General features: G+C 43.0%; 2 protein-coding genes across 3 annotated transcripts in view; both read right to left on the reverse strand.

Moving 5' to 3' along the window:
• Window positions 1–1,069: 1,069 nt before the first annotated feature.
• Window positions 1,070–17,771, reverse strand: rasef (RAS and EF-hand domain containing). Its single transcript, XM_053870951.1, has 18 exons — window positions 17,486–17,771; window positions 15,790–16,119; window positions 10,459–10,605; window positions 9,448–9,538; window positions 7,737–7,832; window positions 7,311–7,388; window positions 7,127–7,242; window positions 6,579–6,647; window positions 6,438–6,504; window positions 5,977–6,056; window positions 4,709–4,988; window positions 4,395–4,580; window positions 4,190–4,340; window positions 4,032–4,113; window positions 3,849–3,963; window positions 2,806–2,913; window positions 2,643–2,719; window positions 1,070–2,390 (listed from the first exon to the last, which is right to left on the reverse strand). Exons 1-18 carry the CDS (start codon window positions 17,749–17,751, stop codon window positions 2,288–2,290), a joined length of 2,442 nt encoding a protein of 813 aa, XP_053726926.1. The 5' UTR covers window positions 17,752–17,771; the 3' UTR covers window positions 1,070–2,287.
• A 2,121-nt stretch (window positions 17,772–19,892) lies between these two features.
• frmd3 (FERM domain containing 3) overlaps window positions 19,893–24,728 on the reverse strand; it is a 38,567-nt gene continuing 33,731 nt past the window's right edge. For both annotated transcript variants that reach the window (XM_053870007.1, XM_053870006.1), the window contains exons 14-15: window positions 23,084–23,315; window positions 19,893–23,003 (exon numbers count right to left, since the gene is read on the reverse strand). In XM_053870007.1, the coding sequence (XP_053725982.1) occupies window positions 22,523–23,003; window positions 23,084–23,315 (713 nt within the window). In that variant the 3' untranslated portion in view covers window positions 19,893–22,522. The remainder of the gene's footprint in view (window positions 23,004–23,083; window positions 23,316–24,728) is intronic.

Here is a 24,728-nt window from a genome sequence, read left to right on the forward strand (position 1 = left end):
CAAAGTCCCTCCTGTGTCCATCCACCCCGCTGTCATCTGGTGGTCCTTCTCTGCTGCCTCATGGACTCTTTCTACCACAAGACCATGTCTCAGTCTGGCATATCGGCTGTACTCCATCTCTTCCGGCTGTGGTGTCCAGTCCTGGAATACCGTGGTCGTGGTTTCTGGTGGTGCTTTGTTTCCAACACAGCTTTCTGGGTCTTCCACCTTCTACCACTGTTTATGGTTTCGCTTGCTTGTCTTACAGAAGGAAAGTAAACCCCACCCTTGTCTTAGTGGCTTGACCTCCCCCGCATCCAGAACTGGTAGTAATTGAGAAGCAGTGAGAAAATATCACATTCTCTGGAATCATTAAGATATGCTAATTTCTGTTCCTTTCATTAGTTCCTGACTGAGGTCCGACTCTAACTGGCCACCGCTGCAGGCTCCGCGTCACCACCTGTGGCTGACCACCTAGGTCACAGTCACGGAGGATTTCGAGCGGCGACGGTGTTGAAAAGTGTGGCTTTGTTTTGTTTGCGAAGATAAGGCGTCTGAAGGATGAGCAAACCCCTTTGACACCATGGTAGAATGAAGAATGAGTGTTCCGTGTTTGGTCTGTGACTACACCACACACCTTCGAGCTAACTTTTCTTTTCAGTGATGTAGTGAAGTGTCCTCAGTCTCTCTCCTCCCCCAGAACTGAATAACCACAACTGAACTAGGGAGCTACATTGAACACATCCTTTTAGGTTATTATTCAAAAAGACATTTTGACGTGGATGTTGATCAGATATTTTATGGGATAAACGTATATAGTGATGATTTAAAATTCTTCTCAAGGACCAATGAAGACTTCAGTTTTATAGAACTGGAGCTCTCTGTCAACTGTTTTATGCTTTATGCTTCACAGGGTTAATACATGTTCCTGGATTATGTGTCATTTTTTTAATATACTTGTTTAATAATGTATGCTCTCTGAGTATCGCAGTGAGATGATTTAAGCAACTTTAGCTTAAACAGAAGAGAGTCGTGGAAAACGCTCAGAATAAAAACATTTATTGCACAACATTAGCCACTTTGCCTTAGTACAAATGAAAAACAAGAATGTTCCCATGAATCAGGTAGATCATCAGATCATCATCACGTCACTGAGGAAGACAGCGTAGTGAATGCACCTGTGCAGACATCAGAGGTTCTGCGTCCTGAAGGAAGGAAGTGAGGGGGGAGAGCAAACACCTGCCAGAGGAGAGGAGTAACCAGGATCAATAGCCACAGTGAGATTCACAGCATCCAGTCCTCTTCTGATCGGAGGACATTTCAATTCTGGCCGTGGAGGCTGCAGCAGTCAGTGACGGAGGTCATCTTTCGCCCGCCGAAAAGATCCCATGATAAAAGGGAGACGATAAAAATGCGACAAAATTATTCAACTGCATCGACATGTCGTTCGGCAGTTCTAGTTCAGCTGTGAAAACGAAGCTCTGCTCTTAGGTTTATCAAAAACCAGTGTAACACTGCAAGGTAAAACAAAAAACACATTCGTAGTATTTCCCCATGAAAACCAGCTTCTTCTGAACTTCCCACGTCAAAATTGGTCAATCCACTTTTCCTTATCCTTTTTATCAACTGTCAAACGTTCCGAAATGTTCAAATAGGAGTGAGTTTAAAAATGGATAAAATAAAGTGGGTTTCAATTTGTACGCTATGGTACCTGGAGGGCTTGTTGTTTGGGAAATGTATGGTGAGACTGAGCCATACGTTTTAGCAGGTCAATCTTCAGTACAAAAAAAAAACAATTCCATCGTTCCACTCGGACCCTAATTCTAGTAGAAACACCAACTTCTTTACCTCGCGTAACCATCCAACTGATTATGAGGAAGGTATTTGACACGTTTTGTTTACAATGTATTAAAGAACAACCGTCCAGACAGTCACTGTTGTCCACCACTGCTGGTTAGCCAAGTTAGGAGGAAGCTACATGGTAGAGAAAGCCCCCAAGCTGGAAACAAACCTTCTGATCGTGCAGCTGTAGCACCCACAGTGCTGCCGGAATAAAAAAAAAAAGATGACGGTAAAATCCAAAAAATTGGCAGCAGATTTCCTCCAGAGGACGAGTAGAACCACCACTCATCTGACGTTTGTTCTGTGACAGTAATTTATGTACAAGGAGAGGCGCAGCAGAGTGATAGGAAGCAGCGATGAAGCCGTAACTGGTTGATGAAAACAGCACTTGACGCTCTGCTGATCCGCTTTTCTTTTCTCTTCAGGTCTGGACAACCCGTGATCACAGTTCCAAACTAGCGCTGGATTAAGTGCAGCAGGAGAAGTTTGGTTTCCTCCTCGGAGCGTCCAAGCTGGGAAGTGACTGGTGGCAATTGTTCTCTTCAAAGAGGGCGTGTTTGGTCACCTGTCTGTGAAGAGAGGGGCAGCCATATTGGTTTGTACATTGACTTAAATGTTTAAAAAATGGCCTCAAAGTTCACCTAAACGTAGTTAAATTATTAAATATACAATCAGCTTTAAATGAAAATGCTATTTTCTTATTTAGTCGATTCATCGTCGGAGAGCTGACACATTTCTACGACCTATATTTGCCCACTATGAGGCAGCAAATGAGAATTCTTGACACCAGCGAGGTGCGTTTCATTCCTCACAACTAATACCTGGCCAGATGCAGAACCGCTTCTACGATGTTGGCCCCGTCCTTGGCGCTGGTTTCACAGAACAGAGTGTTGTAGGTCTGTTTCAGTGGAGACACATCACATTGTTAATGAACCATTTTTACATTTCATATTCTGACGTCAGTGAAAGGTGACAAGGAAATACCATGGCCAGCTTCTCTCCGTAGCTGGTCGGGACGCAGCTGACTGCTTCGTTCCTGAGGTCACACTTATTCCCCACAAGCATGATGGGAATGTCCTCCTGAGAAACATCCTGCCATGGCAAGAGTTTGGGGTTGAATTAAGGAAGAAATTTAAAAAAGGGGTTCGTGGCACAGGTTCATAATTTCATCAACTTTCAGCTGATATTTCCATTTAAATTTTGTGTTACTAAAGTACAGTAACTTTTTTGAGAAAGTACATTTGTCCTGTTTAAATTGAATTACTTGAAATTATACTTAAAACACTGGTGTAAATTATCACAATTGTAGGGAACAAAATCAAGTCGCCCATTAACAGAAATTTAACAAAGTTATAAGCCAGCTTGTCATTGAAACCTGTTCATTTCATTTTGTGGCGGACAGACAGATGCACATCACAAAGGTAATATAATGACTTGTAAGTCTTATTGTGTCCATTTTAGGGCCGATATGATCATTTAAATTCAAATTTAATTTCTACGGAGCCCTGGAAGAGACATGCATGACTTTATTTCATTTTTTTTATCTCGAGATAAATGTTTTATTGAGATATTTTTTTAATAAAAGTCACTAGGAGGTAAAATTCTATAAAAAAAAATGAAGTCATGCACGTCAACACATACATGTCTCTTCCAGGCTCCCGTGAATGTCACTTTCAAAAGCTTATTTCCAGTTATTCCAGTCGATGTCGTCCTGCTTTGCTCCACTAGGAGGCAACAAAGGATAACTCAATGACCAAAACGAAACACGCTAACGCAGCTGGCAACATGCTCTCGCATCTCAAACCAAGTACTAACGTTAACAACGCCAAACAAACACAAAATAACTGTTTCAAGCAAGTAGTGGCAGAAGGGACAAATGAAAAACCATCCAAATAACACACGTGGCACACAGAACTTACATGTCTGCAGCATTTGAAAAGGAGAAATTGGCATTGTTATTGGTTATCAACTGTTACCATGGCAACACAGAATCACAACCAACGTGACAATATAGCACAGATCGGTACCTCGATCATGTCCACCCACTCCCTCACGTTCAGGAAACTCTTCTCACATGTGACGTCATACAGCAGCAGCACGCCGTCCGCTCGGCGGAAATACGACTTTGCAATGCTGCGAAACCTGAGAATTTAAAATAAAAAAATGTAGTTTGGTGTGCGACATCCTCTCCTTTCTTCAAGCATCTTCACCTTTCTTGTCCAGCCGTGTCCCATAACTGCAGTAATGTGGGCTCGCCGTCTACGATGAGAGTTTTCATCTGGAAATCCACTCCTGAAAACACGAGACATCAGTTCGCGGCACTTTACAATTCTGAATTCTGAGACGACTCGTGAGGGAAAGTACGCACCGAGAGTGGCACTCGAATTCAACTTAAATTCATTCTTGCAGAGTCGAAGCAGGAAACTGGACTTTCCCACCGCGGCGTCTCCGGCCAGGACGATCCTGTAGGCCTTCTCCGACGTCATGTATCCCAGGTCGACACCGTCCTTGTCATCCCTCTGGAGAACCAGACGTTCATCCTCTTCATACTTGAAACATGATCAGTCTCGTACCTGGACGTTGATGGCGCTGAGTGTTTTCCTTGTTGTCGGTGCCAGCTTTGGTGCCGCCTCTGGTTCTGGTGCCGGTAATGCCGTGGACACAGCTGGTGAGGCCACGCTTACAGCAGGCTTCCAGTCCAGAACTGAGCTGCTGTCTGACCCAAACGCAGACTCGCCGTCTGGTACGTCCACTTGCAGCTGACAGAGGAGTGTAGAAGGTCAGTGGAGTGGCCACACCAGACACGCTCACAGCTACACACCACTCACATTGAGAAAAACTCATGTAGTGTAGGAGTCATGCAGTGCGTCGACATGAATTTGCTCACCTCAGTATCCGACTGGACCTCGACGACACTGTCGATCTCATTCTGCTCGTTCTCTATCTTGTCCGCCTCGATGAGTTTGCTGTCCTGTTCAGAGTCGTAGCCTCCATGCGAACCCCTCAGAGTCGACAGGCCGCTGTCCATGTAGATCTCCGGCAAGCTGTCCTCCTCACACTCGCTGCTGTAGCGCCGCATCAGACCCGGGTCGCACATGGCCAGAGCCAGAGTGTCACAACTGGGTCGGCGGTTGTACGCGGCGTAATCATCCATCCGCTGGACAAACCTGAGGAAGAGCTCACAGTCTGTCACATGACATATGACACCACCTTTGGTGGACTGAGGTGAAGGTTAGAGGGTCAAAACCACAGAGGAGTTCAAGTTGTGGGCCGAGCAGGAGCCCAACGAGGCAGCAGTTAAAATGTTTAACTTCATTTTAATCAAATGAAAGCGGACGTTTCAAGCCTAGGCAGATGAGTACAGGAAGTTACAACCCTGGAGTCCAAAAGACCCCAAAAGACGGGAGAAACTAAACAGTCCAGTGCAGGTGCCTCCACTGTGTGGAGAGTTGCTGTCGGGACAAATCGACGCTTCAGATCTGGAGTGATAGTTTTGTAGTTATTTTCTTGGCGAGCCGCCATTCAATCTGTAAAGAAAACATAATTCATATTTTCTATCATGTATTAAATGATAGAACTACTCTGTATCAAGTTGTCTGTAAGGTGACTGTTCTGACATACAGTTAGTGACATCACTGATGTTTCTGATATTCGACTGACTTATTTATTTGGAATCTTCTCGGGTTAGTGGGATGGAAAAAGCGGCATGGAACAGTCTTTGCACAAGCTCTACTTTAAGAAGGGAGGAGGCAAGACAGTGTCTGTGTCACAAACGTGGCCCCGTCACTTGTGACACAGATGCAGCACTGTACACATTCACTCACTGTATGTTAGTTCAGGAATCCTCATGCACATAGTCTGAGAGATCCAAGATTTGAATAAATCATCTGCTTGGGTTGCAACAACAACAGCAACATAAATACAAAACAATGACATAAGATAATCCTCACTATGAAAATCAATTTTAAAAATCCAGTGTAAAAGTATCACATATTTATACATGTTTTTTTAGTTACCACCCACAACAATAAAGGTTTGTTTCCAGACCAGGTTCATGCATCTGCAGTGGGTTTGGGTTGAAGACAAAGAGAGGGTGCATTGGGGAAACGGGGATTGTTAATAGGACGCTCTAGAAGTGTTCATGTCGAGGCTCACCTGTCCATTAATGTGTTTGGTGTGGAGTAGCAGATGCTCTTGCTCCTGTTCCTCTCTGCAGGGTTGCTGTTGTTGCCCGACTGAAAGACATCAGAACATTGTATTGGTTCCTCAGTGAAGCACACTGTCACACAGTTATTCATTGCACTTATACGGTTTCGAATAGGCTGAGAAATGGAATTATTCTTGGCTGAATGCTGGTTAGTGGCTAAACCAGAAAGCCTTTGGTCACCACGTGGACAGCAGCGACTACCTCAAGGACAAACAAAGCTGGAGAACTTTGGAGGTATGTTGCGCTTGGGCAGAAGGAGAGCACCGTGACCTCTTACGGAACCGCACCACTGATCTTAGCAAGCAACCATCAGCTCTCCAACAAGTTCACCAACAAGATGAATTTCTCAGGGGACAACTTGAACACAAAGGGGGGAAAAGACTTAAAAAAAAAAACAAGTCCTAGTTACCCTGTTGGCTCGCTCCAACGCCGCCCGAAGGCCATCGTTGCTGTCATGGAGCTTCCTGTTGGCTGTTCTTTTCACACACAGATGAATCAATGCTGACTTGCTTGTGTCTTAACTGTGAATTGTTTGTTTGCATTTACTCACTGCAGGATTTCTATTTGGCTCTGCAGGATGTCCCGTTCGTCAGCGAACTGCTTCATCAGCTCCTCGTCTCTGTGACACAGATGGTTTTCTTATTCAGTGACATCAAAACCATTTTTTTTTTTATAAAGCGGATCAGAATTTGTGAGGTCATAACCATCAATCAAAGTGTCTGTAAACAGTAAATGTATTGAGACGCAATATAGTGCGCATGTTTGCACAGAAGTAGGTCAACAGAAGCCTCATATCTTTTTATGACTAATGTGCCGCAGTTGCTGAAGCGACACCGGCTCCATCTCCGACTGGAACTCACAGGAGTTTTATTCTCTCTGCTGTTCTGTCGCTTAGCAACGCCACTGAAGAAGTTATTGTGTGAGAGAAGCAGCACCAGGATATCCTGTTTCACTAAGACAAAATGAAAACACTGCCAATCCGCGAGAGGGGGCGTGGCCTCTCTCTCCCCGTCTATCTGCGGATAGATGAGTGTCTCAAGTGGCTCTTGAAAGTGTGGAACAAATGACACTAGGAACGCTGTGGGAGGCGAGAGTCACCTTTGAAAGTCGATGCTCTGGTCAGTCAGTTCGTTCTTCAGCGAGTCCATCTCACTCTGCAGACACGAGACCTTGGTCTGGGACCTCAGCAGCTCCTGCTTTAGTTTCTGATTCTCCTGCACTCACACAGAGAAAGTGAGGAAGAAGACAGTGAGCCACAGGAGATGGTACAGCTAACTCTTACCAGGGTCAGCTCATTGATCTTCTTCCTCAGCGCTGGACTCTCGTCTTTCACTGTGATGTTTTTGTACTTCTCCTCGATCTGGGGAATGTGACGATCATTCAATACAATGAGAAAAACAACCTTGAAATATGGCTCAGACTGGCTTTTAACAGCTTCAAAATACAAGTGGTGGGAGTTAACGGATTCATGAAATGAAAATTCTGGGTCTCAGATGTTTTATTCACCAATACTTACTGCCACAGTAACCTGGTGCTCTTTTCAAGCGTTTACATTTAAACCCCAACAACAGTCCAGGATGGCGACATTTAACATGAAAGGTTTTATGAAAGTATAGTACGCAGTTAAATCATCTTACTAATGTGGCAGAAAATCCGAAACACACTTCTGATAGCAACACGTTTGAATGAAAGATCAAAGGTCATCTACCATCTGCATCCTCTGGATCTTGCACTGCAGCTCGCACACCTCGGTGTCATAACTTCGTCTCAACTCGTTCAGAGCCGCTTCAGATCTTCTCTTCTCCTGCAGAAAACACGTGGAAACGTGAAGAAGAAACACCTTCACAGGTTTATGAAGTTTGTAATACGGATATTTTTGAAACATAGGCTGAAGCTACAGTTCCTGCATTGAGGAACATGCCTCAACTGTGTTGTGTGATGAGACGACACCTTTATTTTGTTCAGTTCTCACCCAGAATGCCCAAAACTAAGGTTCCATCTGAGGGCGAACGTGACGCTGTGAGAGGTTACAGGTGAGCTCACATTCATTTACTTTTCTTGGACAAAACAAACAACAGCTCTGGAGTCAGCTGAGTCAGAGCAGTACACTTACATAACTTGGTACACACACAGTGATAAGAAGGCTCAGTTTCCAGCCACCAGCGGCACCAACTCAGACTAACTCTGTCTGACGTGTGCCCACCAGAGGATCTGAGTGACGCAAAACCGAGTGTTGACTCTTTGTTTTTAGGGGAATATGCTCCTTTATGCAACATGCTGAAACAGCAGTTTTATCCATCTGCTGATCAAGATGAGCAGGAACCATGAATAATCGGAAGTTATTTTAGGAACCTTCGATTAGCAACCATTAAAGAAGCAGCAAGAGAAGTGATGTGAGGATGTCCTTAAGATTATTATACAAAACTTCTACCCACTATATCGTGAGTCAGATTAAATATTGAAGCTCATATTCACATCTCCCTGCCTCCAATGTTTGTTATAAGGGTGTGTCGGGTCGCAGCCGCGGCACGTAGCAGGACGTCATAAGACAAGTTTTACTAACTACTTGGTGTTTATTCTGCCCTAAGAGCCTGCCAGAACCACGGTTGATTCAACATGTAGCATACTGTTTCAGTTAGCTTCCTTCCTCGTTACTTGTTTGGTTGGCCACGAAACAACATCTGCTCCATTCCTGGAGTGACAGTAGATTTCAACTGAAACTATTTGCAGCACATTGCCATGCAAACATGCAGCAGATGGCAACGCACGAGTGTGTTGAACATGTTCCTGTAAACCAGCTCCATCACTTGACTTGAGCTCATTCATCTGTCTTGGGATCTTCTGCAGCATACAAGGATTTATTACAGCTCTATTACTAGCTTTGGTCATGTAAAATGTGGGTCAAGCAAAAGCAAGTTTAATGTTAATGAAGTGGAGCCTCTGAACTTGATGGTAATGACAGGGACAATGTTTTTCAAAGCTGACTTCTCGTGCAGGATTGTCTTCACACTGACACCATATGTTAAGGACAAGTTCTCTCATGTGTTTTGATGGACAGGTTGCACTGAAGCACGTCTGCTTTAATAAGCAGTGTTGTTTTGATGTTTCCATGTACTAATCTCCCATCTTCTAAAGGAGATATCCATCAGCATTTTCTCCATAGTTTCTGAGATTAACTCCGGAGTAGCAGCCGCCGCCACCACGCCAAGAACACAGCTGCTGGTCACCAGATGACTGAGTGATTGGACGCATCCTCAGACATGTCTGACTGGAGATCAGTAATGTGAGATGCCGCGTGTATTTGACATGAGGGAAGAGTCGAGCAAACAGAGAGAGAGCTTATCGCCTGACCTACACCGGCTCCAGTAAAGTATCATTTTAATAGCCTGATTATATTCAGGAGGCACTTCTTCTCTCACCTGCTCCCGAGCTTTCCTCTCGGCGGCATGAATGCGCTGGTCCATCTCCTCCTCCATCTCACCGAGCTGCATCGATGCCTGATCCTGAGCTCTGGAACACAAATATCCAGTCAAGAAACAATGATCCGTCTGATTCTTCTGAATCTGGTTCAAAATAAATGCCTCATATTTAGATTTCATATTCAATCTTGCATTTGAATTTCTCTTTGAATTTTTTTATTCTTTACTTGGTGGTTATCCTCCTGTCTGAACAGCGATTCCTGGGTTATTATCCCATTTATTTCAATGTGTTTAAGTGCTGTGAGTTTGGGAGGCAGTTCGATGTCATCTATATCCGTGTAACTCAGAGAACGTTTTATGTGGAGTTCATGTATTATTTCCACATCCAGCGGCTTCTAATATGCATGGAAAAGCCCTTTATCAATAAAGATTAATGTGGAAAAGGTCATACATGCCTAGTTTCAGATCTATGATGGAAGAAAATAACACAAAATTATGGAGGGATTGAGTCATAGATTGGAGTTGGACGAGTGCAATGGTGTCCTGTCTACACTTCCCCGGCTAGAACAAGTGATGCACCTGCTGTTACGCAGAACTGTATTGCCAACCACTGTACCAACTCCCAAGCTTATGAGTGACAGATGACCTTCATACATCCTCGACAGTCTGCTTGTTTGTTATCAAAGTGTTCTCCCAGAGCTGAATTTGATCAGCATATTGGGCATCTCAGGACGTACTGTCGTTTTTAAACGCCTCCAAAAATAGCCTCTCTGTGTCACAATGCTGTTGAAGTTAGTCTAGTAAATGCTGTTGAAGTAAAGGTGAGTCCCGTTTATTTGTTTTCCTGACAAAACAAAACCTGTTTGACCAACTAAACAAGCAGAACAAAATGTGTGTAGAAGAGTTCAGAAACGTCTTGAGAATGTTGAACCATGAGGTGTGTCCAGCAGACAGCGGTCAAAGCAGAAGTAAACAGCTTCCCGTGATTGTCCGTGGCTGCCAGTGACTCACCTCTTGATGGCGAGGGCCAGGTTCTCCATCTCAGAGTTCTGCTGCCTGATCTCCTTGGTGAAGTTCAGAACCACTTTCTCAAACTGAGGAATCAGCCTGGGCTCAGTCAGACTGATGTTCTGGTACAACATCGCCGCCTGTTCATTGCTGTGGAGAGACGTCAATATCATTTGTTGTCATTTGTTATTAACTGTTTGGTGTTGACTAGGGGCAAACAAGTCGCCTGGCTGACTAAACATGTGTAGCCTTTCAATATATGGAAGTTTATTCAGCATGACAACATGCAGCAGATGGTAGTGTTAGTGAACTGGAGCTAGTGCTCATATAGTAACGTATGCGAGCAGAACTCATATGTGCGGAGCGTTTTACATTCGGGGAGTCATGATTTGTTGACTACCATGACACAAAGACAACATAAATATTATTAATAATAATTATATGAATGTATTCAAGTGACTGGCTACTTAAAAACTACAAGGCGATAAATCATGGCATTAACTGTTCAAGTCTTTATATTTGAGAAAAGAAAAATGAGTAAGAAATATTCAATGTAATATTTCACTACTTAATATATTTCCATTTTAAGGTGTTAGAAGCGTGCGGGGTTGGGATTTATTCAGGTCCATATCTATTTCTTGTGACGATAACAAACTAGTAGGTATTTGTGCCAAGAATCTGTTGTTTTCCCATTTTGAGGGGCAGCAATGACGTCATGTCATGTCTGTTTTTGGGAAAAGCTCAACCTCTCTTGTGCTCAGTTATAAACATCACTTTAAAATATGAGATATACTTTTTTTTGTAACCCAAGTCAAACCAAAACTTGAGTCAAACTCGTGGCTGAACCCTTGTAGATGACGCTATGAGTGTAACCACTGCTCAGTACCGCTTCAGTGTTTCCTTCTGTTTTGTCTGAGCAGCACTCTCTGATGGTACAATCACTGAAACAATTGAGGCCCAATAAAAAGACACCTTATTGCACATAAATGGCTTTGTACCTGTGTATATATAAGTAGCAAATATTACGCCATATTCAACAATTTTCGAAAGGAAACCCTGGTGAATAATGTTGTTTGTATGTTGCAATTGTATCTCAAATATTAGAACTAGAAGTGTGTGATTCAACTGGAATTCAAGATTCACCCATGTTGTTCCAAAAATGTGTTATATACTTGCAACCTTTGGTTCAGTAGAACCGACCTATTGCACATTTCACACACAGCAACTGAGAATCTTACTGGATTATTAAAGTGAAACTGCTCGGGAATTCTTCAAGAACTGCGGCGGAGGCAAAGAAACACAAGAGTAGTAGGTCACCAGAGTTCAGAGTGCGTTGACTCTTGAGAGGATGGACCAGCTAGAATCCCGAACACGCAGACTCGACCCAGTGTGTGGCGTGTCAACAGTGGCTCATGCTACACTAACAAACAAGCAAAGCAACCACAGACAAACAACAGAAAACGTTTGAACACTCCCATATATCTGCTCTGCTAACTCTTGAGTAGTAGTCTTGAGTAGTAGTGAGAAATCGTAGGAACTCTGTGGCTGCTGTCACAGGAAATTGAACAGTAACTTAGTCAAGTCATGCAGACAGTTTGCTCACCAACTACCTGAGACCTCAGACCAAATATGAGGTCACTTCATGATACTTCATCTTTCACAAAGTTGATTCACATTTAAGAAGCAGATCACGTTTTCACAAAAGCAGTTATAAGGGTCATAGTCGAGTAACACAGTACCATTTAAAACCCTAATTCACTCCACGAAGAGCCAGAAATATGAGTGAAATATGTGCTGCTCTAACAAAACCCAGACAGCAGGGAATCCACTCGATCAGTTATGTTTTGGTTCCATCAAGAAAAGCAAGAGAAGCATGAGGTTCCATGACAATGCTTGGCTAACCTTTATTGGACGTGTCAACAGTAGTAAGAACCAGTTCAACCGGCAGAGACTAAACATCCTCACACTGTTCTTAAGTCTGCAATCTGAAATCATTTCCTTTACTTGGGGTGGACACTGAATTCATTGTTTGAACGTGGTGGTTACAAGTGGCAGACCCAGGCTCTGAGAATAGTCCAGCTTTCCAGTGTTTTGGTCGCTGAACTAGAATAGTTGTTTACACCTGTGTTGCTCGCTGTCAGTTGATGAATCACGACTAGTAATTATGATAGATGGGGCAATAAGATGAATTTAAAAAAAAAGTCAAATCGGATTTTCAGACGCAGCTTCATCAGGAAATCCCAACAAACCGACTCAAACCAGACTTAACATTTAATAAGAGCAAGTGCTGAGGCAGATTTACAGACAAGTTAAATTCCTGTGCAAAAAATAAGAGGTTACATCAGCTGCGATCTGAGGCGCTGTCTAACACGGCCTAATTGATTTCTATGGACCAAAGTTCTTCTCCGCCAGACACAAGAAATCCTTTCATCGTTTTTGAACACACATAGAGCCGCGCTCTTCATCTCCCAAAACTGTCATGGCTCAGCTGACTGCAGCGGCAGTAACTGTGACTGCTGGGGAAGAAAGACAAGCTTTAAGCTGCAAGGACGAGTTGGTACCACTGTGGCAATCGATGTCCTTGAAGAGACGGTGGAGCGACACGCAGTGGGGTCCCATGCCACCCCCGGGGCCTCACACACACACACATAGAGGGGCAGTTAATTCAGATAACCTGGAGGTGCACGCGCCAACATCTATGCAGAATTGAAACTGAATGAGCTCATTTCATCGCTTGCCTCACAACACTGATGGACCAAAAACTGAGGAGGGGGAGTGGGTCCTTTGGTGGATGTACAATCAGTCCACATCTATTCTACCTGGTGCTTCCAAACTAAAAACCTGAAAACACACCAGAGTTCACCCACAGATGGCAATATACATTACATAAAGCAGACGCGTAAAGTTTAACTGAAATGCCTGACAAAATATTGACTGGAGTTTGCAGTGTATATTTGCGTTGATAGTATGTCAGACAAATGGCAGGTGAAGTTATAGTAAAATGTTTGGCCAAACAGGTGGTTTTCCTTCTGAACGATCACTGCCACTGTGAAAGGGCTGTTGCTAATAAATCTGAAATAACGCCTGACACTGTGGGTGATATCACTGTTTCAGATACACGAAATATGATTTTTTATTGACCAGATGTTGCATTCAACTGTCTACTTGGACTAAAGAAACACATGGGTTATGAAAGTATTATCAACTTCAGCTATCTATGAATGACAGGACGTGGTTATTTGCTGTGCTCTTGACTCACTAGAATGGATATTATAAAACAGTGAACAATGGTGTCTGTCAGCCTTGCAGGACAGAAGCGCTTCAGATTTCCAGTTTGTCAAAAAAAGTTCAGTCAATTCAACAGCTAAGTCTCGTAAATAAATAGTAAGCATCATTAGTTATTGAAGTTAGGCCGGAGTTGTTAAGCGGATCACATTTGTTTTTTTCCAGTCATCTTCAGGTGCCAAGTTATGTGTATCTAAATTGATCATGGATACCGGAACCAACGACAGCAGGATGTGCAACAGAGGGCAGCTGACCTACTCCCGAAAACAGCGGACGAAACCTCAGACTCGCAAAAACCCTTATACTGCAAGCATCAGGTGGTCATGAAGAGCAGGACAGACACAAGGCCAAAACACAAGTGTCAGGTGAGTTTCACCCACGTGTACTGGGTGTACTATATGAATGAATAAATTGCATGGTGAAAAAAGTGAAGGAAGAAAGGAAGAAAGAAATGATGGATTTATGTGTGTGATCAGTGTGAGCGTTCAGCAACTCGTGTTGTCTCATCTATTGCCATGTAGAGGCATTTTAATCTACATAGATGATGGTGACAGAGATTAAAGGATGAGCCAGAAACGATTCTAGGATAATTTCTCTGCTGTTTCAAACATGTGTGCACAATGGTTTATGGAATGGGATTTATTTAAAGACGATATACAAATATTAAAACATCTGCATCTTAAAATAAATATGAGGGCGGTGATGACATGTATAATGATTTTCATTCACAAATAGGGCATAATCTCTTCTGCCACCGTCAAGTCTACTGCACACACTTGAGGAGATCACTAGTGTCAACAAGCGTGGGGCGCCCGCTTGTACTGACGCAGACGCTGACCCTGTGCTGCACCCCTGTGTGACGGGACGCTGATAAATGTGAGACAATAGAGGAGAGGCCATGTTCCATTTGTAGTAGCTCCGAACATATACGTTGGGACGTGCACGGCGGCCATCTATAGCTCTCTTGATTCAATCTTGGATGACTATGACATGAAACAGTTCCCTTCAAGAAATTCTAATGAATCTGCCCTAAAACACTCAATTCTCTTTGAGAGAGTCCTAAGATGTCCAAGCAGTGTCCCTCAGTTCACCAGCAGGCCATAAAGCGATGGTGCTCCTCACTCACATGCACTGTCTCAGCTGGACTTTTTGTCATATTTAGGCAGCAAACATTGGTCCACGATCCTAGTTGTGTCGTCTATATGCTGTCTGTCGTCTATATACGAGGACTGACATTGACTATGCTGAGGTCACTGATCATTCAATTCCTGCCACCCACTACTGCAAAAGTGACTGAATAGGAGTTGATGCTGAAGGATAGAAAACACGGTTTTGCATTGATATATAAGCATTCTTAAATATAATAGTTAACCAAGTGTAGAGATGAGAAATTCAATGTTTCACGTCTCTGGTAGAACCTGCTCGTGTCTGACAGACAGCTTTCTTTAGGGGTTAAATTGAACCGTCTGTCTGCTGTTTCTCATGTCTCTTAACAGTTGACTTGAACTATGGACCAGCCTGAACACATTTCCTCTACGCTATTGAAGAAATATTTGAAATAATGTGAATAAGTGATCAGTCATATTCTATTCTTCAAATCATTACACAAACTCTCAGTTCTTAGTCTTGTGTGATGAATATATATATATATTCAGCAATTACAGACTAAACAAAATAAATAATATCTTCAGTATTTTTATGTGTTTTATATTTATGTGTTTATATATTTTTTTATATAAGTGTTTTTAAAAAATATATCATTTTTGAGCACCTGAATTAAATACAAAAAAAAGATTGGAAATACAGACCAGATGGGAAGTTGGTAGTTTAGTAAGTAGTTTACAAACTAATGAAAACCGTCAGTTGGTGATCAAGAAGAAGTTGCTCCCAGTGAAAGATACCTTGAAAACAGAGTTATAATAAGTCAACATGAGAGCTGCTGCAGGCTACAGTGATGTGTCACAACATCCCAGACAGAACTGTGCTCTTGCTCCTGTCTTATGACAGGTCTAGTGGCGTGTGAGACCCCACTCTCTCTCTCTCTCTCACCTGGGGATGAACTTGGCCTGCTCCCCGATCCTCGCCTCGAAGCTCTCCCACGCGGCGGACACGTCTCCCCCGACGTTCTCCATGTCCTCGCTGTACCGCTGGTGGAAGCTGGTGATGAACTCCTGCAGCGTGACGGTTCCGTCCTTGTCCACGTCCAGGCGGTCGAAGATGCGGTCGGCCTCCGCGTTGGACACCTGCAGCTCCGCGCAGATGGTCAGGAACTCGTTCCTCTCGATGCGCCCCGAGTTGTCCACGTCGTAGGTGCGGAAGAGGGCGCGCAGCCGGTCCTGCTCCTCGGCGCTCATTCCCTTCACGGTGGGCTGAGGAAGACTGGGGGGAGATGTTGTCTCAGTCAGGCTAAGTGTCAGGGCAAAACACGTCCTCGTGGAGATGTCATCAATCCGTTTCACGGAGAAAAGTTCAGCTCATTCCTCCGACAGCTGCTCCCCACAGCGAGGAGGAGGCGCGGTTAACTCAGGTAACTGCGCCCGCGTGTGCGTCCGCGCGTGTTTGATATATATATGTATGTCACTGTGTCCACAGAGGAAACTCACGTCACCAGTTTTCGAATACTCCGTCACATGCGTCACTGCAGACTTAAATGCATAATAATAATAATAATAATAATAATAATAATAATAATAATAATAATAATAATAATAATATCAGATTCGGAGTTTCTTAAATTTGCTTCAACGAACCAAGGCGGATTGATCCGGTCAGCGTGGCTCTCTGCCGTGTTCCTCTGTGACATAACTTAAAAGTATATTAAACAGGATTCTACACACTTTCCGGGAGGTGAGACTTGGGGAAAACGACATGAACTGAAATGGATTTTGAAATTCCTGAGGACAAATTGATGTCATCTGAACTCACTGGCACATCTTGAGCGGCACCACATGACCAGATTTGGACAGGATTCACTCCCGTCTTGTGATTTACTCCCATGTGGTGTTACAAGGCAGAACCATAAAACTGGTTGCCTTTGACATTAACAACATTCCCATACATAAATTAACCTTCAGATCTGGGGTGGGGAAATTCAGTGTCCTCACAGCCTCGATTTAAATACATTTTATTTTCAATTTTGATTGTAAAGACTGGAAGATTTTTATTTATTTATTTAAGGTAATTCTTTACTATCTCTAATGTAGATTAATTTAACATATCAATATATAACAATTCTTCACGAGGAAGGACAACCGACACATAAAATAGAGGAAAACATGCTCATTAGTTTTTTTTTATTTATTTTTCAACTAATGTATGATGAAAAAACAACATATTTTTTGGCAGTTTTACTGTGACCTCATGAGGGCCGCATAAATGAAGGCAAAGCGTCCTGTAGCCAAACTTTGCCCACCTCAGTTTTCAGTTTGAGTACAAGACATTACTTTATTTGTCTGTCGTTCGCAACATTATAACGAATACTTATCATTGTGGTATATTATAATAATATTTTTACAAATATGTTTGTACTATTTCTCCGCAATGTGAAATAATTGAACTTGACAGATATTTCTGAAGTATTTCTGGCATCTGTGCTCTATTTTAAGTGACTATAAGTGTGTGAATTGTAATTGATCATAATGCTAGGGTCATGTTCTGTCATGCTTCAGTGCCATTCTATGACCTAAAATATGGAGCATTAAAAGGCACATTTCTCCTCCAGTTCTGTGCCACATGCACCACTGACCTGCACATGACCTCCTCCTGGTCGCTGGAGGTCTCACAATCCTTTTGGACATCTCTCAGCTCCGTGAAGCCACTAATGAACTCCTCCAAGGTCACCGTGCCGTCTTTATCCACGTCCAGCCGGTTGAAGAGGCCCTCAGCCTCCCTGCTGTCCACATTGAGCTCCTGGCAGATGATGAAGAACTCATCTTTTTCAATTCGCCCAGAGTTATCGGTGTCATAGGCATGAAAAAGTGAGCTCAGCTGGTCTCGCTCCTCTTCACTCATGGTCCTGGATGTTCTTTGAAGAAGCCACTACATTGCTGCCTCTCTGAAGTGAAGTGTCAGGTTGGTTTCTCACATCCTCCACTTGTTTTTATAGCCTCGCTCTTCATCCCCCTCACGTGGAAACCGTTCACAGAGACACAGTTTGTAACAACCTCTAGAGCCCCTGCAGGGAAACCAAAGAGAGGAGAATGACAGTGTGAACATTTTTCCAAGAATGGAACACTGGATCTTTGTTATTCGAAATAGATGTGACCCTAGTCGCACCACAGACACCTTCACTGGGTTTGGGGAACCACACAGAGACGCGGCACTATACATGACAGTGCAGGACCACTCCCCAGTCTGTCCTCACCCAAGGGTGGGGCCACGTTATATTCTGGGACAGTTGAGAGAGTAAAGGCATAAGAGAGAAAAATGAATAAAATTTGTTACGTAAATAAATACTGCAAAAAATAAAGACATAACTGGGAAAACTCAATCGTAATTCCAGTTTTATTATGTTATCTATACAATTTAAGAATGGCATGAAAACAATTGCAATAAAATCAAAATAATATCCAAAAAATAATTAAGCAGAATTTTATGAGGGGATACAGGACACATGTTAAAAGTATCTGATAGTAGTTAAACAATGTAGTGTAAAATGAACAAAGAAAATGAACTCAAAAAGTAATTAAATCCAGTAAAATAATGTTGAATAAACTAAAGAAGTGTAAAGAATTGGCACTGACCTGATGAGGGACTGGTAAATATCTGATATATAGCGAGTATATTTTCTTAGAGAATGATGATATCTTGGCTATCAATGGATATCTGGGTTCTTACGTGAATTTCACTGGAACAGTCCAACTGTCACACACACAGAATGACCCTGGATTGGACTTGGGGCAGTTGTCACAGTGAGATTGTGTTCCTTGATTCATGTTCATTCACTTCTGCACTAAGAACATCTTTCCCCTCTGAAGATGCCTGTGGGATGTGGTTAAGTGGACCTGAATGGACCCATATCCCCCCACCACTGCCAGATTATGGTCTGCTTCAGGAGGGAAAAGCTGTCCCATCTCCAGTTCTGACCGTATCAGATCATATACACAAGATTTTCAAAGGAGAAAATGATGGCCTAATGTGTGGATTGAAGGATGATCAATACATTCCTGCAAGTGGTCAGTTACTTGTGAAGGTGCTGTCTGTCTGTCTGTCTGTTTGTGTTACTGCAACATGAAAGGAGAAGTTGTGAATAAATTGTAATAAAACAGTCGTGAAATATTGACAACAAAACAAGGAGTCGGTGGTGACATTTTGGTGTTTTGGATTCCCTGAAATCTTTTGGAGGATTTGTCAGGAAGAGCTACAGCAATGTGCTGCCTTCAGGTAAAAAAAAGGGGGTTCAGCCCCGCAACAAAAAACAAAACAAAACAAAACAAAACAAAACAAAACAAAACAAAACAAAAAAATCTCTGAGGTTCGCTGTGGTCCTGACTTCAACGGCACATATTTATGTTACACAAGTGTTTGAGATTTTGCTTGGGATGCACTGGAGAACTGTGTAAAGTTTTAATTTTAAAGTTGGAAATGTATACAGAATAATGTTGGAAACGTCAGCAAAAAAAAAAAAAAATGATATATATATATATATATATATATATATATATATATATATATATATATCATTTTTATATATATATATATATATATATATATATATATATATATATATATATGATATGGGCCAAAAATGCAATTTGGAACTTGAAACAAAAACCACCCAAATGTTTTTGAAGTTACTTGATGTATCGGAGACAGGAATGTAGCTAAGCAAGTAATAATAACAATAGAATAAATACTAATAGAGAAGCTGCAGTATGTACCGGTGGTTCAACTACGTGTAGGTCAGGTCTTCCCTGCGCGTGAGGCGCGTCAGCAGCGCCCCGACGGAATACAGGGAGAACAAAGACTGCAGTTCTCAGTTAAGACCAGGTGATGGCGACAAAGCACTTGTGGAAAGTCCGTTTGTTTATCCACTGCATTATTTTGCATAACTCAAATGGGAAACACGCCGGACAATATTCACAGCAATATCCACGGCAATATTTTTTTTAATGTAATGTGTGTAATAATTGTCCAACACAAGCCATGGCAGTATTCATCAGGGAGCTTTATTGTGGCAGTAATAACATAAAAAAAACACAATTCTTCAGGTAACATACAAACGTTTAAAAATGTTCACTTCACAAAGTTCATAAGGCTTGGTTGTCCCGGTCAAGAGGGCACAGCTTCTCTTTTTTTTGTGTACGATGAAACCTCCCAGAGTAGCTCATTTAAAGAAACTAATGAGGAACTAACACGACAACAACAGAGCAAAATCAGCCAAACAAAACGACAAAGTGACCGTGCAAGACGCAACACTGAGAGGATCACAACCGGCCGCACATTTTCACTCCCCATGACCTGAGCTCAGGCATCGACTCTATAGTTAGACCGTTTCCATACATAATCATGATGAACATTTGAAAAATATATTTGAGTAAATACCTGGCTCTTGTCATTTGAAAAGAAAATGTGTGGCGCGAGCATATTTTGTTTATTAAAACTGAAAACAAGTGCAAAATAAACATCACTTTTCAGTGCTACAAAATGAAAAGCTACTTCCACACTGCTGAAATGAGTTCAATGGAAGTGTCGCAACATTGCAGGGGTAAAGCCTCTAACGTGCTCTTTTAGGGATGCAATCCAATTCACCTAAGAACAGAGAAGGGGGTGGGGGGAGAAACACCTCCTCAGGATTTTTCATTTACAACTTCTTTCACCCTCAAATGCTCCTGGGAGAAACATGCAGCGAGAGGATGGGCAAGGCTCTACTGACCGACACACTATGGTGGAGCCACAAGCTTATTTACAGACAAGGACGTGTCGTTTCACGTCCGGTTAGTCGATAGAAATAAAGGATCAAGCGACAAACTGTACATGGATGAAGAGCTGGGAGAGGCAGCATGCAGGAGGGCAACAGTTCGACGGCTGCGTTGTCACATCCCCCTTGTATTGGTAGAGAATGCCCTGGAGGACGCAGAGCGTGTGGTCAGTGCATACAGGTCGCCTCCACCTGTGACAGTGAAGCGGTTCACGTCAAAGCGCTGACATTGCTCCTGAACAAGTGCGTAGGAAAATAAATGCTTTGATCCAAATGTGTGCATATCGTTTGTCAGTGTGAAACCAGCTGATATATTGCATGCATATTCATAAGAGGCAGTTACTCTGTTTATAATGAGATGGCTAAATGCAGAGGTATTGGAACACACTTTTGTTGCTACGATTCGACCACAGAATAAATGCGTGATTAAATATGGAAAGATGATGCTTTTCATCTGTCATATGATTTGAACATGAGCGTCTGATGCCCTTTCCTGAGTAGGTGAACAATTGTTGACTGGGAAAACGACTTATCTTCGATTTAATCGTGGAGAGGATACATTTTTGAAAGCTCTTTTTTTCAATAAAACATATAATTTTGATTTTCCTTCTTGCCGTGGCCCGACACCTGCTGGTTCAACTTTCAACTGTGCTTACTTTACTTTTAATATGAGATACTGACGCTGTCACTCAGCGCTGTTTACCGTCCTCCATCAACTTCATTTCCAACATCAGGAGTTGAATTGCACTCACACCAGTTAGTCTCATCACAGTGAAGTTATTTCAAGTTACACATATGGTTTCCATGCTAACTGTGATCGGAATATGGATTTTGGAGTTTGTGACGGCTTTCAGCATCTAAGTCGTTGGTCACCAACAATCCAAACACGAGACAAGTCATAGTTGCTACCTCAACACAGAGCTGAACACCACACAGGAAGTTGCTCCAAATCTAACTGACAACAAAGGCTCAGCGAGGTCTACAACAACAGACACCAGATGACATGAAACAGCTAAATGAACATCACTAATTTCTACTTGGCAACTCTCTTTACAATATTAAAATAAAATAAAATAAAACAGACACTAAAATGGAATTCGACGCTGACCTTTCCTTTCTTTTACCGTCTAACAGCCTCTTCTCCAAGCACATTGAAAAACGCACAATTTGTGACTTAAAAACAGAGGACGTTCAGCACAGCAAAAAAAAACAAAACTTCAGGATGATTTTTTTTTTCCAGACGTTTCCTGATTCTGAAATGACATCATGTAATCTCAACAGCTGTAATCTGTGTAAACGGTTTGTGCTATAGCCTCTGTGGGGGAAAAAAACCCAGGATGCTACCGAGCCGACAAACGCTGCTGGTAGTGAGATAAATCTTGAAATTTCTCCAACGCCCCTTTAAAATTCAATATATAGATATCTTTTTTTATTCTTTTGTAAACACTTGAAAATAAGCTCAGAGTGAGTCGTCCTCACTGAAAAATTCCTGAATCAGATACAAATGTACAAAACCTTAAAAACAACTTTGAAGAGTCATTTCAATAGTCCTCTGTGTCACTTTACCAGTGTATTAATAACGTGCGTGTGACTTCACTCTTGAAGCTTTCTCTCTGGCCCCGCCCACTCCTTCATGACTGACACGTTACCAGGCAAAACTTGGGCGGTGACCTGTCAGCATCAGGAGCCTAAAACCACGTTCAATCTTTTTTTTTTTTTCATAACTTACATGACCTTTGATTCTCTTCTCCGTGCTAGCCCTCAGCCAAATGTCTCCTCACATGTGATCTGAAGAAACCATAACTTTTTTAGGGAAATTTCACATGTCAGGAGTCATTCAGGCAACTGGTCTCACTCTGAAGTCTAGTCCGACCACAGGTTCTCCATGGCCATGCTGATCTTACACAGCACCCAGCGTCGGAGGGGACAGTAGTACTCGTAGTGAAACTGCTCAAACTCGGGCGTCTGCCGGATCTCATGGAGGAAGGAGACGTCAATGTCTGACTCCAGCAGCAGGAGCAAGGTGGGCACGGTGACAAACAGGACGCCCATCACCACGGCCACGAAGCGGGCCACACCCAGAACGCAAGCGTTGACCCTTTGGTTGGACGACAGCAGGCGCAGGCTGCTGGACAAGACTCCTCCCACTCCACCTCCAGCGGCAAGTCTGGTTCTCTCGTAGGCCCGGTCACGCTCCCTCTCAGCTTCCAGCTTGGCCTGTATTTCCGGGTCAGCGTGAAGCTCCCTCAGGAGTCTGGCCGGGCTTTGGACCGGAGAGGAGAAGAGCAAGTCCACTCCCCCCTGACTATCTTCAACTGGGGAGGGCAACATGCTGGCACAGGGGCTGAGGGGGGGAACACGCGGAGACACATGAAGGTGTGTGGCGTTGATACATGGCCATCACACTAACAAACAGTAACAAACCTGTACGTGAGCTCGGAGATAGTGAGAGCACCGCCGGATTCCTCCTCCTTGCTTTCATCATTTGCTTTGGGCGTCTGAGGTCTGAGATGTGAGGGTTCCATGGAGACGTGCAGAGGCTGGTCACTGACGGGGGCCTGGGTGGCCCCGTCACCTGTGAGGCTCTCTGCATCTTTAAGGGCGACGGACGGTGTGTGAGGAGACACAGAGACAGAATCCTTTACCGGGGCGACACCTGCAGAGAGACCACGCTTGGGTAAGTCACATGACACTAAACAGTGGCCTGAGAAAATCCTCTGTGACTTTTACTAGAAACGAATCCGGAGTCTATTGTACATCTAGTCTATCTTTTGTGCATTTGTACTTACAATATTCAATATACAAGAAACCTCCATAAGCCAAGAAAAGAATCCCCTGTTTATTTTCAGGTTTGTTGGCTGTATAACTGCACAGTGGCACAGTGGCAGTGTGGTGAGGACAGCACATCCATTCTTCAACATCACAGTCCACACAGGTCAAACTCACGGCTCCGCAGCTGTCTTCAGCTCACCAAGTCATTTATTGACCTTTGAAAATGCATAGTCAGCACTAACCGGAACCAAAAACTAGCTCACCTCTAGAGGGAGAAAAAGGCATGCAGGTGGACAGAGGGAAAAGCTGCTAAGTCATGAGATGATGCCACTCACGTCCTGTAACAGACTGCTCAGTAAACAGAATCGGACTGTGTTCAAAATGTTCACCTCTGTGGTGACTGAGTTTCACACTCCTGTCTTAGTCACTTTGACAGCTTAGTATGGATGTACTGTGTTCCAGCATGAAAAAATATGGTGTGTTCATTTAAATAAAGTTGCGCACACACACTAAGCAAAGGACCAGAGGAACATGTGTCCATGTGGCAGGCATGTGTGTGTGTGTACCAATTCTTGACAAAACACTATCCTTGTGACCCCACAAGGTTAAGCCAGAATTTGAGGATGAAGACGTCAGAATAACTATGTCACTACAATTGTGTTGAAGTTTTGTTCAGAGTCCTAGTTAAGTTCAGCCATTTGGTTAGGTTCAAGGGGTGAGGCTGAGGAAAGGTTTATGGCAATGAGAGGTCCTCACAGAGATGGTGTGACAAATCTATGCGCGTGTTTGCATGACAGTGGAAGCTTATTGAGTGTGTTGACAAGCTGAATCATATATCACCCTGTCATCTCCTGCATAATCCAGACGGCAGCTGGTCTTATTTATAACATACATATGCACACATTCACACACACATACACACAACTGTAAATCCCTGACACTAAAATAAGAATTAGCATTTGTAATTTCAGATACATGGACAAGTTTCACTTTGATTTTCACAAAAAGTTGCATGAATGCCAAACAATTTATTTAAAAGCACTGCGATATTTCCCTCCACAGTATTGAACTGGAGCAGCACCAAGAGAGCGCAGAACTTCCCTCATTTATGGACACAGTTGGGTGTTTTTTTATACCCAATATTACTGTCCTATATTCATATTATTGAAATTATTCACAGTGTTTTTAAGAATTTAAAATGTCCGTGATAGATATGAGCAGCAGGTGGCTGTAGGGTTCTGGAATTCGCTCGCACGACACGCAGAAAGGGCCAAGAAGAAAGCGTGTTTCTGTACAC

Source organism: Synchiropus splendidus, chromosome 7, assembly GCF_027744825.2.
Source record: "Synchiropus splendidus isolate RoL2022-P1 chromosome 7, RoL_Sspl_1.0, whole genome shotgun sequence".
NCBI classification, from domain to species: domain Eukaryota; kingdom Metazoa; phylum Chordata; class Actinopteri; order Syngnathiformes; family Callionymidae; genus Synchiropus; species Synchiropus splendidus.